At 46.3% G+C, this 14,605-nt stretch overlaps 3 protein-coding genes across 3 annotated transcripts in view; all 3 read left to right on the top strand.

Moving 5' to 3' along the window:
• The window catches only part of LOC144602714 (zinc-binding protein A33-like), an 80,016-nt gene extending 69,521 nt beyond the window's left edge, over positions 1-10,495 (top strand). Inside the window, exon 10 of the mRNA XM_078415852.1 lies at positions 9,003-10,495. Within this exon, the coding sequence (XP_078271978.1) occupies positions 9,003-9,423 (421 nt within the window). The 3' untranslated portion in view covers positions 9,424-10,495. The remainder of the gene's footprint in view (positions 1-9,002) is intronic.
• The window catches only part of LOC144602868 (pre-mRNA-splicing factor ATP-dependent RNA helicase DHX16-like), a 783,352-nt gene that overhangs the window by 565,940 nt on the left and 202,807 nt on the right, over positions 1-14,605 (top strand). The gene's annotated exons all lie outside the window — the stretch shown is intronic.
• Positions 1,194-7,288, top strand: LOC144602715 (zinc-binding protein A33-like). Its single transcript, XM_078415853.1, has 4 exons — positions 1,194-1,604; positions 1,696-1,791; positions 5,768-6,001; positions 7,203-7,288. Exons 1-4 carry the CDS (start codon positions 1,194-1,196, stop codon positions 7,227-7,229), a joined length of 768 nt encoding a protein of 255 aa, XP_078271979.1. The 3' UTR covers positions 7,230-7,288.

The following is a 14,605-nucleotide window of genomic DNA, read 5'->3' as shown; positions in this document are numbered from 1 at the left end:
CAATAACATCTTAAAGGAGACAAAGCTTTACAATGTTTCCTCACCACCCTTCCCACATCGTGCTCCATCCAAAAAGTTGCTCTTGAATGTAGGCGCGACAACCCTGGAGGAGCAGTAACATATCCCTTTGTTTTTGCATCGTGTTTCTCCCCCGGGCTAGTTCTCAGGCTGAAATAAGACAGGAACACTTTCGAACAAAACCAGAACGCTATTAATAAAAAAATATTTCCTATACTCACATTAAAGCTCATATTGCAACGTGTACGTATGTGTGTGTGTGTGTGTGTGTGTGTGTGTGCGTGTGCGCGTGTGCGTGCGCGTGCGCGTGCGCTATATAAGGAATGCTAAATAAGGAATGCTAAATGACCCTTAATTCAGGGGTCAGGCCTTCATTTCACTGTTAAAACCCTTTGACCCTCATTATAACCACAAACAAGTCCCTGTTATTTGAGACAATTCAGTGGGGTTTCAGAAAAACACCTACGCTGAATGTCCCTCAATGCTTGCAGGCTAACACGAGAGGAAAAGAGCAATATGTTTTCAACAAGTTTATTTTAGACGTGCAAATCTGTTCCAAGGGTAGACATTCTGCTTTTTGAATGGGATGTACCAGGATTTCTTTAAAATTATATAGCATATCTTTTAAGAATCTGTTTGTTCCTTCAATTTTCATGTTTCCCAAATCATGAAGGCACTGGTTATCAGCTTCAAAGAGTCAGAATTCGACCCATCATTTCTGCCTGATTTTGAGGTTTATCATCAGGTGGAAACTTCTATGAGTGAGCCCACACACTGAACGTATAAGGGAATTGCGAATGAATCTTTAATAGAAAGCTGGCAACAATGTGGGAATCAGTTAGTTATTGCATAATAATGTGAGCTAAGGAAATCAATGCTATATTACGCAGAATTATATTACTTTTAAAAAGTATGTGTATATGCACATAATTGGCCAATCAACTTATTCATCCATTCATTCAATCGTTCATATTCATTCATTCATCATTCATTCATTCATTCATTCATTCATTCATTCATTCATTCATTCATTCATTCATTCATTCATTCATTCATTCATTCATTCATTCAATCCCCGAGACGGCAGCGTGCGCAGTGGACACTCGCGATACTGCAGGGGGTCAGCAGCTCCGCGAAAGGAAATACGTTTTGAATCAGAAAGAGGCAGAGTTAAAATGGCTTCAAAAGATCAGATCGAGAGTTTAACGGAGGAGGTAGTTTGTCCCATCTGCCTGGATTTCTTCACCGATCCGGTGTCACCAGAGTGTGGGCACAACTTCTGCCGCTCCTGTATCACACAGAGGTGGGACAGGGAGGGGAGAAACTCCTGCCCGGAATGTAGAGAGGAGTTTACAGACCGCACCCTCAGGGTGAGTCGGGCCTTGGCGAGACTGGCTGAGAAAGCTCGAACACTGAGCCTGAATCGGAAAGTGAAGGAAAGTAAACCTCACTGCGAGGAACATCAGGAAGAACTGAAGCTGTTTTGTGAAACTGACAAGAAGCTGATCTGTGTGATTTGTGCAGCTGGGCGGGAACACAAGTCTCACAGCTTCATGCCGGTTAAAGAAGCTGTTGAAAACTACAAGGTAAAAGCAAACCGATTTTCATCGCATCATTGTTTAATTCCATCTTTATTGACTGCCACTTTTATTCTCTGATTTTCAAACACAATCCCAGGATCAGGTTAAAGTTTCCATCCAGTCCCTCACAAAAAAGAAGTCAGAGATCCAGCAAATGGAGCAGCAACAGAAACAGAAGATTTCTGGAGTTCTGGTGAGGCTTTCCAGTTTCAATTTCAATAGACAATAGACAATAGGTGCAGGAGTAGGCCATTCAGCCCTTCGAGCCAGCACCGCCATTCAATGCGATCATGGCTGATCACTCTCAATCAGTACCCCGTTCCTGCCTTCTCCCCATACCCCCTCACTCCGCTATCCTTAAGAGCTCTATCCAGCTCTCTCTTGAAAGCATCCAACGAACTGGCCTCCACTGCCTTCTGAGGCAGAGAATTCCACACCTTCACCACTCTCTGACTGAAAAAGTTCTTCCTCATCATATCATATCATATATATACAGCCGGAAACAGGCCTTTTCGGCCCTCCAAGTCCGTGCCGCCCAGCGATCCCCGCACATTAACACCATCCTACACCCACTAGGGACAATTTTTATACTTACCCAGCCAATTAACCTACATACCTGTACGTCTTTGGAGTGTGGGAGGAAACCGAAGATCTCGGAGAAAACCCACGCAGGTCACGGGGAGAACGTACAAACTCCTTACAGTGCAGCACCCGTAGTCAGGATCGAACCTGAGTCTCCGGCGCTGCTTTCGCTGTAAAGCAGCAACTCTACCGTTGCGCTACCATGCCGTTCTAAATGGCCTACCCCTTATTCTTAAACTGTGGCCCCTTGTTCTGGACTTCCCCCAACATTGGGAACATGTTTCCTGCCTCTAATGTGTCCAATCCCCTAATTATCTTATATGTTTCAATAAGATCCCCCCTCATCCTTCTAAATTCCAGTGTATACAAGCCCAATCGCTCCAGCCTTTCGACATATGACAGTCCCGCCATTCCGGGAATTAACCTAGTGAACCTACGCTGCACGCCCTCCATAGCAAGAATATCTTTCCTCAAATTTGGAGACCAAAACTGCACACAGTACTCCAGGTGTGGTCTCACCAGGGCCCGGTACAACTGTACAAGGACCTCTTTGCTCCTATACTCAACTCCTCTTGTTATGAAGGCCAACATTCCATTGGCTTTCTTCACTGCCTGCTGTACCTGCATGCTTCCTTTCATTGACTGATGCACCAGGACACCCAGATCTCGTTGAACTCCCCCTCCTCCTAACTTGACACCATTCAGATAATAATCTGCCTTTCTATTCTTACTTCCAAAGTGAATAACCTCACACTTATCTACATTAAACTGCATCTGCCATGTATCCGCCCACTCACACAACCTGTCCAAGTCACCCTGCAGCCTTATTGCATCTTCCTCACAATTCACACTACCCCCCAGCTTAGTATCATCTGCAAATTTGCTAATGGTACTTTTAATCCCTTCGTCTAAGTCATTAATGTATATCGTAAATAGCTGGGGTCCCAGCACCGAACCTTGCGGTACCCCACTGGTCACTGCCTGCCATTCCGAAAGGGACCCATTTATCCCCATTCTTTGCTTTCTGTCTGTCAACCAATTTTCTATCCATGTCAGTACCCTACCCCCAATACCATGTGCCCTAATTTTGCCCACTAATCTCCTATGTGGGACCTTGTCGAAGGCTTTCTGAAAGTCGAGGTACACCACATCCACTGACTCTCCCCTGTCAATTTTCCTAGTTACATCCTCAAAAAATTCCAGTAGATTTGTCAAGCATGATTTCCCCTTCGTAAATCCATGCTGTCTCGGAATGATCCTGTTACTGCTATCCAAATGCTCAGCAATTTCGTCTTTTATAATTGACTCCAGCATCTTCCCCACCACTGATGTCAGACTAACTGGTCTATAATTACCCGTTTTCTCTCTCCCTCCTTTCTTAAAAAGTGGGATAACATTTGCTATCCTCCAATCCACAGGAACTGATCCTGAATCTATAGAACATTGAAAAATGATCTCCAATGCTTCCACTATTTCTAGAGCCACCTCCTTAAGTACCCTGGGATGCAGACCATCAGGCCCTGGGGATTTATCAGCCTTCAGTCCCATCAGTCTACCCAAAACCATTTCTTGCCTAATGTGGATTTCCTTCAGTTCCTCCATCACTCTAGGTTCTCCGGCCCCTAGAACATTTGGGAGATTGTGTGTATCTTCCTCAGTGAAGACAGATCCAAAGTAACGGTTTAACTCGTCTGCCATTTCTTTGTTCCCCATAATAAATTCCCCTGCTTCTGTCTTCAAGGGACCCACATTTGCCTTGACTATTTTTTTCCAATTCACGTACCTAAAAAAACTTTTGCCATCCTCCTTTATATTATTGGCTAGTTTACCCTCGTACCTCATCTTTTCTCCCCGTATTGCCTTTTTAGTTAACTTTTGTTGCTCTTTAAAAGAGTCCCAATCCTCTGCTTCCCACTCTTCTTTGCTATGTTATACTTCCTCTCCCTAATTTTTATGCTGTCCCTGACTTCCCTTGTCAGCCACAGGTGTCTCTTACTCCCCTTCGAGTCTTTCCACCTCTTTGGAATAAATTGATCCTGCAACCTCTGCATTATTCCTAGAAATACCTGCCATTGCTGTTCTACCGTCTTCCCTGCTAGGGCCTCCTTCCAGTCAATTTTGGCCAGCTCCTGCCTCATGCCTCTGCTATACTGTAATACTGACACTTCTGATTTTTCCTTCTGCCTTTCCATTTGCAGAGTAAAACTTATCATGTTGTGATCACTGCCTCCTAATGGCTCTTTTACCTCTAGTCCCCTTATCAGATCAGGATCATTACACAACACTAAATCCAGAATTGCCTTCTCCCTGGTAGGCTCCAGTACAAGCTGTTCTAAGAATCCATCTCGAAGGCACTCTACAAACTCTCTTTCCTGGGGTCCATTTCCAACCTGATTTTCCCAGTCTACCTGCATGTTGAAATCTCCCATAACCACCGTAGCATTACATTTTTGACACGCCAATTTTATCTCCTGATTCAACTTGCACCCTATGTCGAGGCTACTGTTTGGGGGCCTATAGATAACTCCCATTAGGGTCTTTTTACCCTTACAATTTCTCATTTCTATCCATACTGATTCAACATCTCCTGATTCTATGTCACCCCTTGCAAGGGAATGAATATCATTCCTTACCATCAGAGCAACCCCACCCCCTCTGCCCACCTGTCTGTCTTTTCTATACGTTGTGTACCCCTGAATATTCAGTTCCCAGCCCTGGTCCTCTTGTAGCCATGTCTCAGTGATCCCTACAACATCATACTTGCCCATGACTAACTGAGCCTCAAGCTCATCCACTTTATTTTTTATACTACGCGCATTTAAGTACAACACTTTAACTTCTGTATTTACCTCCCCTCTCACATCGGTCACAATTGGCCCTGCCCTTAATTTCTTTTCCCCTCTAGAACTTCTGTTCCCATTCTTCCGAGAGTCTTTTGCAATATCTCCTGTATTCCCTTTTACCTCATCTTCATATTCACAATTTGTTAACCCCTCCCCCCCACTACTTAGTTTAAAGCCACAGGTGTCACACTAGCAAACCTGCCTGCCAGAATGTTTGTCCCCCTGCTGTTAAGATGTAACCCGTCCCTTTTGTACAAGTCACCCCTAGCCCAGATCCTGATCTTGTGTCGATTTCTTCCCTTTGATGCATGTAATAACAGGGCAGCGCAGTGACACAAGTAGTGCTGCTGTCTCCTAGTTCTGGTGAGCGGGTTTGATCCTGACCTCGGGCGCTGCCCGTGTGGTTCACGCCTTCTCCCTGTGACCGCGGCGGATTCCTTCCATGTCCCCAATACACTCTGGTTCAATAATCAATCGGCAACTAAATTATCCCAGCGAAAGTGGGTGGTGGACGCATAAATGGGAACTAAAGGGCACATGAAAAGGAATAGGCAGCAGGGAAATGCATTAGGGGTAGAGGATTGAAGGGTTATAAGATTACCCTCATGACATTTCAGAAGCATTTAGGCAAAAAATTGAATTGCCAAAGCTAATAAGAAATGCATAGGACAAATGTCACCGTTAAATTCGTGAGGAAGCACAATCAGTGACATTATATATTGATCTTCCCCTTTCATTTCACAGGAACAGTCATACAACCTTCAGTCTAAGGTCTCATCCCAGTTTGCTGAACAGCACCAGATTCTCATTGAGAAAGAGCAGCGCGTACTGGCAGATATCCGGGAGGAAGAGAAGAAGATTCTAGATACACTGGAGAAAAATCTTCAAGAGATTGAAGAGAATTTAAATTCCATTCAGGAGGAACTCTTAAAGTTGCAGCAACAGATGGATCAAAAAGACAGTGTGGTGTTTCTGAAGGTGAGGGGCTCCACTACAGTCTGGCGAAGTGAAAGTGCAGTCACAAAATAGTGGGTGACATTTCCAAAATAAATGCTGCATTTACCAGTATTTGAGAACTGGGTAAATGTTCCCTCTGTTCCAGGTGTTGTTGTTTCCAAACTGATTGGCGTCCTGCATAATCTATGGGATCTCAGGACTGTCTGGCCGGAATGTAGAGAGGTGTTTGTATCCTGTAGCGTTTAGAACAACAACGGGTGATCCTATATCTGATCCCAAGGATCACGAATGAACAGAGGGCAATAAATCTCTGGGATTCCTCAACCAAGGGACTCTGAGAGGTTTAACCTGTTAGACGTATTTATACCAGAGGAAGATACATTTTTGACAATTCGGGGAATTGTATAAGAAGGAAATGGGACAAAGAAGAGGCATTCAGTCCTGGGCTAGATCAGCCATGACCACATTGTGGGGATTAACATTGAAATCTAGAACGTGGCGCTCACATCAGATTGATCATCTATATCCGGTTCCCATCAGCAGTGGGTGGTCACCTTGGGGGAATTTGCTCTGTTTGTATTACCCACCTTTGTTCACCAAGAATGACATCCCATTCTACATCATAGACAGGCCATTCGGCCCATCCGATCCAGTCAAGATTTCTGCTCCACTCAACAGCCCTCCCATCTACTTACCACACTCGGTAACAATACCTCGAATTCCAGGAGCCCTAATGTGTTTATTCCCTTAAATTGTCTCTGCTGTTGGCTTCAGTCCCTCCAATGCAAGTGAGGTCCATGTCCTCATCACTGCATTCCTTTCAGTATTTGTTGAAGACCACGTTACATTTCAGCTTTGATTTTTGTTCTCCCTTCGATTAGAGATGTTATTTCACCCCCACCCATTTAATTCCACCGATTATCTTAAATTCTCTCTCATTATTCCTGACATCTTCTCCAGACAATATCCCACAACCTGCCCAGTCTTTTCATTAAGTTCCATCCTCTCATTAAATGGCATCATTCTCCTGAACATTGCTTGTGCTTTTCCCCATCGATCTACATCTCCACGGCAACATCCGCTTTCTATCTGCATGACAGCGGTGATAAGATTTGGGAAATGCGAATTATCAGAGGGATGTAGAAATTTTGGTGACATTCCCGCTGTCGGGATGATCTCAGTTCATCTCAGTCATTTGAGATTTGTGTTTTATTTCTTTCAGGAGGAAGCTGGTCGCAAGCGAAGGTAGGATATCTTGACGGAAACATTGTAAGTTTTGGTGGAACAACTCAAAACATTTCTAATGCTCAGTTTATAACCAGCTGTTCAATATTCGCAGGGTTCATGATGAAGCCAAACCACTGTTGGTGGTAGATGAAGCCTTGCCGATGGAAACGTTTCATTGCCCTGTTTCGTTGAACACGGCATTCAGAGAAACATCTGATGATTTCAACCAAGGTAAAGCTAAAACCTTTTCCATTGTTCTTATTTCTGACATCTTTGAGTAATACTTAGGTGCAAACATTAATAGTATTTGGACAGAAGGGGAATTAAATATTTGATTTACCACCAAATTGATATGCTGGGAAGCATCACAGAGTCAGAGAGCTTTGTAGCACAGCAACTTTGACTCGACTTGTCCATGCCAACCAAGTTGCCCAACCAAGCTAGTCTCACTTGCCTGAGTCTGACACATATCCTTCCAAGTCTTTCTTGTCCGCGTATCCACCCAACTGCAGAATGTTGCAATTGTACCTGCCTCGACCACTTCATCTGTCAGTGTGTTCCATATATACACTACCCAATGACTGAAAACCCTGCTCCTCAGGTCCTTTTTATTGTTTCCACTCTCACCTTAAACTGATGCGCTCGAGGTTTAGACTGCCCCTACCGAGGGTAAAGTATTGTGGCTATTCATCTTATATAGATTTTACACACATCCCAAGAAAAATGTCACAGACTGAGTTGTCTGTTCCAGTAATGAGTAGGTTAACCTATGAGGAGCATTTGTCAGCACTGGGCCTGTACTCGCTGAAGTTTAGAAGAATGAGGGGGGACTTCAATAAAACAAACGGAATAGTGAAAGGCTTGGATAGAGTGCATGTGGAGGGGATGTTTCCACTAATCTAGGACTTGAGGTCATAGCTTCAGAATTAAAGGACGTTCTTTTAGGAAGATGGGGAGAATTTTCTTTAGTCAGAGGGTGGTGAATCTGTGGAATTTGTTGCCACAGAAGGCTGTGGAAACCAAGACTGTGGATATTTTTGTGCAGAGATTCTTGTTTACTACAGGTGTCAGAGGTTATGAGAAGGCAGGAGAATGGGATTAGGAGGGAGAGATAGATCAGCTATAATTGAATGTTGGAGTAAACTTGAAAGGCTGAATGGCCTAATTCTACTCATGTCACCTATAACGTTGTGACTGTCCAACTTCACCCAGCCCTTCAGACCTGATGAAATGAGTGCAACTCCTTTTGCACCCACTCCAATTTACTAACGAACCTCCTCTTTCCTTTGTCTCACCCTCCACTCAAGCCACATAGGAGCATGTCATCTGGCCCCTTGAGTCTGACGCCTTTCACCATGATCATGACGACTCCCCCAAACCACACACCTCAATATCCACACACCTCAATATCCACAATATCTGCCTCCTTATCTGAATAATTCCTCTTCCCCTTCGTTTCTCCATCCCCACTGCAATCACGCAATCCTCCTCAATCTCTGCACTGCCCACCCTCCCCCACCTCACGAAATTCCCCTCTCCATCCCCGGATAAAAACTCTGGGAGAGATGTCTATTGTCCATCTGTGCCTGAGGCCGAGCGGTTTCTCCCCCGGTCCCGGGGCCGCGCTGCCCGAGCCTCCCCAAGACCCCCGGGGACTCTCTGATTCTCTGCTTCTCCCCCCAGTCTCCGTCACCCTGGATGTGGAAACAGCGGGTCCGGGGCTCAAAGTGTCTGAGGATCAGAAGAGGGTGAGATGGACCCGGACCCGAAGGAGTCTCCCTGACACCGGGAAGAGGTTTACAAGTAGTGTGTGTGTGCTGGGATCGGAGGGATTCACATCGGGGAGACATTACTGGGAGGTGGAGGTTGCGTGGAGTCGGGGCTGGAGTCTGGGAGTCGCCGCAGAATCTGTGGAGAGGAAGAGAGGGGTCACACAAACCCCGGAGACTGGAGTCTGGAGCATCTGGCGGGGGTGGGGTGATGGGTTTCATGCCCGTACCTCCCCTCCATCTCCTCTCCCCGCCCGTCCCATCCCCGGGAGGGTGGGAGTTTATCTCAGTTACGAGTCCGGGACAGTTTCATTTTACGACACGGACACCAAGTCCCATCTCCACACCTTCACTGGGAATAAATTCACAGAGAAACTTTATCCTTTCTTCTGGACTTGGGATGTAAACTGGCTGAGAATCTGCTCCGGTTCCGCTCCGGGTGTGTAAAAGGGTCGGGTCCCGAGACCGGCGTCAGGAGCGGGGCTCAGGGGCTGTGGGGCAGAAACCGGGTGGACAACAGGTCGGCGCTGAATGGATCCCATTTAACCCCCAAATTCCGCGCCGTAAAAACCCCAGTGAGCGCGGAAATAAAACCAGGGGGAATGTAAATCTCAAGTTTGCTTAGGACTCAACCCTGATTGGACTGATGCAGGATGGGGAGAAATCTGCCAACAGACAGCAAGTGACACAGCTGGTGTTCTGGTGCCATCGCAACAACCTGGAGCTCAATGCTCATAAGACAGTGGAATTGATTATAGACTTTAGGAGAGCTCCCCCTCCCCTCCCCCCACTCACCATCAACAACACCACAGTCACATCTGTGGAGTCATTTAAGTTCCTTGGAACCATCATTTCCAAAGATCTTAAACGGAGGGGCCACCATCGACTCCATAGTTAAAAAGGCCCAAAAGAGGATGTACTTCCTGCGGCAGCTGAGGAAACACAATCTGCCACAGGCAATGATGGTCCAATTCTATACTGCCATCGTAGAGTCTATCCTCACCTTCTCTATCATGGTCTGGTTTGGCTCAGCCACTAAGCACGACATCCGGAGGCTGCAGCGAATCGTTCGATCAGCTGAGAAGGTTGTTGGCTGCAACCCTCCTGCCATCAACAAACTGTACACTGCAAGGGCAGGGTAACGGACGGGCAAGATCATCTCTGACCCCTCTCACCCTGGCCACAAACTCTTTGAAGCACTTCCCTCTAGAAGGTGACTCTGGACTGTCAAAGCCGCGACTGCCAGACATAAAACAGCTTTTTTTCCGCGAGTAGTAGCTCTACTCAATAACCAAACATTTGTAGCCTCCTTTTACTCTTATTTTACCTTAACTTTATTTTATTTCATTCGAGTGTTTAAACTACAATGTTTTATTCTTGATGTTTTATGCTTTATTCTTACTTGTTTACTGTATGTTCGTGTTGTTACTTGGGAGCAGAGCACCAAGGCACATTCCTTGTATGTGCACATACGTGGCCAGTAAACTTGTTCAACAAATGTGGGACGGGTGAAATAAACAGCAAGTGGAATCAGAGCTGTCGATCCGTTCATTTCAACGCGCGAACTGCGTCACTTCTTGGCTCCGCCACTAGATGGCGGCAACGCCACGCGGTGCGACCACAGACCAGCTGTAACTTTGACAATTGTAGAAACAGCGGGAATCTGATTTAATAAGTGACTTTTGCGACCTGTTACCACACCTGCGGCCCAAACCAAATGCATGGCTTAAAATGTGGAATAAAAGCAGAAATTGCCCCAAATTCTCAGCAGGTCAGGCAACATCTGCAAGGTGAAACAGACCTTACATTTCAGATCTAATACTGATGACGATTGGTGTTTCCATTTGGATTTTCAGCATCCTTGTTTTCTTTTTAGTTTTTCCAGTTGAATGGGTGATTAGAATGTGAGTCTGACCATAAACTGCCAACAAAAAACAAAACGTTGGCGGCATTCAGCAGGTTGAGTAGTATTCAGTGTCTGGAAAGGGAAGGGTTAATATTTCTGAGGTGCTGTGGAACTGCAGGTAGAGCCTTTGCCTCACAGGGCCAGAGACCAGGGTTCTATCCTGACCCTGGGTGCTGTGTGTTTGGAGTTTGCGCATTCTCCCTGTGACCAAGTGGGTTTCCTCCAGGTGCTCTGGGTTTCTCCCACATTCAAAAGACATGCGGGTTTGCTGGTCAATGGGCCCTCTGTAGATTGCCCTTGGTGAGCAGGGAGTGTTGCGACATTTAGCACAGTGCCATCTGCTTATAATCTGCATTGGAACAGTGAGCTGCGGCTCAGATTGAACCACTCCGAGACTATTACAATGTTCTTTCTGTATTCTGTGCCAAATCATGCCATGGGACTTATGCAGGTGTTTTTAGAAAATATATCACATACAAAATGCTAAAGCTACAGAACAGTTATGAGACGCCAGCATTTACAGATGCTTTCAATCCAAGAGTCAAGAGAGTTTTATTTTCACATGTCCTGTGAAGCAATGAAATTCTTACTGGTTGCAGCACAACAGAATATGTGAACATATTCACCCATATTATATAAAGGAATGCTGCAGACTGAGGAAGGGTCTCGACCCGAAACGTTGCCTATTCTTTTTCTCCAGAGATGCTGCCTGACCCGTTGAGTTACTCCAGCACTTCGTGTCTATCCCTCAAAACCATTCCTGTCTGTGTATCTGCCCTAATATCTCTTGATTGTTGTCTATTTGGGAATGCTTGTGCCTCTGATGAAGAGCGTCACAACTTCAAACATCTTGAAGATGTCAGTGTATATCCGTAGAACACTGGAACAGCACAGCACAAGGACAGGCCCTTCGGCCCACAATGATGCCAACATCAACTCTTAACAGCAGGGTGACCATCCCTGGGGGGTGCTGGGGGAATGAAATGCTGACGTTCAGGTGAGTTGTTAAACTCCAGTGGCATCTGTTCTAGTGGATGGACATAGTTTCATACAGTTTAGTTCAGAGGTGCAGCTCAGAAACAGGCCCTTCGGCCCACCTAGTCCGTGCCGGCCAACACTATGACCATTACCATGAACACTATCATACACACTGGGGAGGTTTTAAGATTCTTAACAGAGCCAATTAACCTACAAAACTGCACATCTTTGGAGTGTGGGAGGAAACCAGATCACCCGGAGGAAACCCATGCGGTCACACGGAGAATGTACAAACTCTGCAGACAGCACCTGTAGTCAGGATTGAACCCTGACGCTGTATATCTAAAATTTAAAGGACGCTTGGACAGGTACATTTTGTGTCTAACCTCGATCTTGCCACTAGATGGCAGCAACACCACGTGGTGTGACCACAGACCAGTTGTAACTTTGAGAATTAACTTTGACAATTGCAGAAACAGCGGGAATCTGATATTAATAAGTGACTTATGTGACCCGTTACAACACCTGCCGCCCAAACCTAATGCGTGGCTTAAAATGTTGAGGCTTCAAAATGTGAAATAAAAGCAGAAATTTCCCCAAATCAGTATTCCCCAAATACTCAGCATCAACGTCCGTAGGTCACACAACGGGGAACACGCCCCGATCTTTATCAACGGGGACAGTGTGGAGAGATTGTCCAGCTTCAAGTTTCTGGGCACTCACATTTCAGAGGACCTCACATGGTCCAATAACACTGCTGCGCTGGTCAAGAAGGCACAGCAACGACTGTTCTACCTAGGAACACTGAAAAAGTCTGGTCTACCCCAACAGCTGCTGACAACATTCTACCGCTGCACCATAGAGAGCATCCTAACACATGGCATCCCTGTGTGGTACCTCAGCTGCAGCATCCACAAAGACTCTTCACACCCCTGCAACAGTCTGTTCGAACTTCTACCATTGGGCAAACGATACAAGGCCTTCTACGCCCGCACCTCCAGACAGGAACAGCTTCATCCCCAGGGCCATAGCTGCTATGAACCGGTCCTGCTGAGCCGGAGCAGAGCTGCGGGAAATGGAGGAGGCCCTAGTGAGAGCCTCATTTATAATGGAAGTGGGGAAGCCCCATTTCCCCCCTGTCCACACGTTCCACCCCATCAGCCAGCATATCCAACAAATTATCCTCCAACATTTCCGTCATGTCCAACGGGATCCCACTATTGGCCACATCTTCCCATCTCCTCCCCTTTCTGCGTTCCGCAGAGACCATTCCCTCTGTAACTTCCTGGTCCACTCGTCCCTTTCTACCCAAACCACCCTCGCCCCGGGCACTTTCTCCTGCAACCGCAGGAGATGCAACACCTGTCTCTTTACCTCCCCCCTCGACTCCATCCAAGGACCCAAACAGTCTTTCCAGATGAGGCAGAGGTTCACCTGCACCTCCTCCAACCTCATCTATTGTATTCACTGTTCCAGATGTCAACCTCTGTACATCAGCAAGACCAAACGCAGGTTCGGCGATCGTTTCGCTCAACACCTTAATTCAGTCCACCTTAATAAACCTGATCTCCCGTTGGCTCAGCACTTCAACACCCTCTTCCATTCCCAGTCTGACCTTTCTGTTCTGGGCCTCCTCCAGTGTCATTATGAGGCCCAGCGCAAATTGGGGGAACAGCACCTCATATTTCGCTTGTGTAGTTTACACCCTAGCGGTATGTAAACATTTTCTTTTCAAAACTCCATCCGACATTGCCGGAGGTTAAACATTCAATACAGATACGGAATCCCTTCTCTTATTTGGTGGGGCGTCTCCACCACACCCTGCCCCCCATGTCCAGCAGCGGAAGGGCCCTAGATTGTGGTCCTCACCCACAGAGCCTTGGCGTTGGCTGCACCAAGCTTCAGTGCGTCCCTCAGTACGTACTCCTGCAGTCTGCAGTGGGCCAGTCGGAAACATTCCCCGACGGACAGCTCGTTCCGCTGGGAGGTCAACAAAGTTCGGGCAGACCAAAGAGCGTCTTTCACCGAGTTGATGACCTTCCAGCAGCACTCGATGTCAGTCTCTGAATGCGCCCCTGGGAACAGTCCATAGATCATAGAGTCCTCTGTGATGGCCTGACCATGGGAGAAGACGGCAGGGGAAGACAAAAGACATTCTGGCCTTCCATCACAGTGAGGAGGTGACTGGAGGAGACTCACTGTGATGTGATGGATGTTTCTTTTTTTTGTTTTGTGTTGGTTTGTGATTGTGTGTGTTATTGCTTGTTTGTATTGCTCTTATTATTGGACTGCGGGTGACGGAATTTCGTCCAAATTCAGATGGAACCATCTGTCAGATGTGACATGTTTTGCAAATTATCCAAATCCAATGAAATGACATTGGAAATATCTATTGTATTAATCTAATAATTCAATGGAGTTAATGATACTGCAAGTGCATTTCATTTGTAAGGTCCAATACCGTGACATTTTTGCAACCCTGATCACCTGCCCCTGTTGTTTCCCTCCTTCTCCCTAATCCTCGAGGTCGTACTTTGATTGCCGCCCTCTGACCTGACATAAGAAGCTCGGAGACTTGGTGTAGAAACAAAGAGCCGCAGATGCTGGATTGTACCAAACATAGACGCAAATGCTGGAGTAACTCAGCGGGTCAGGCAGCATCTCTGGAGAAAAGTGATGGGTGATGTTTCGGGTCGGGTCCCTTATTTGGGCTATTGAGGCAGGTGGGGTGGGGGTGAAGAGCTG

This window comes from Rhinoraja longicauda, chromosome 19, assembly GCF_053455715.1.
Source record: "Rhinoraja longicauda isolate Sanriku21f chromosome 19, sRhiLon1.1, whole genome shotgun sequence".
In the NCBI taxonomy this organism is placed as follows: Eukaryota; Metazoa; Chordata; class Chondrichthyes; order Rajiformes; family Arhynchobatidae; genus Rhinoraja; species Rhinoraja longicauda.
The sequence above is the reverse complement of the archived record's forward strand: the minus strand, read 5'-3'. Positions and strand labels throughout refer to the sequence as shown.

Excerpts from the sequence above, each read along its gene's own strand:
- LOC144602715 (XM_078415853.1), top strand. The coding sequence starts at position 1,194 with ATGGCTTCAAAAGATCAGATCGAGAGTTTAACGGAGGAGGTAGTTTGT. Across the intron at positions 1,605-1,695 it reads AAGCTGTTGAAAACTACAAG|GATCAGGTTAAAGTTTCCAT; the intron begins GTAAAAGCAAAC and ends ACACAATCCCAG. Across the intron at positions 6,002-7,202 it reads ACAGTGTGGTGTTTCTGAAG|GAGGAAGCTGGTCGCAAGCG; the intron begins GTGAGGGGCTCC and ends TATTTCTTTCAG.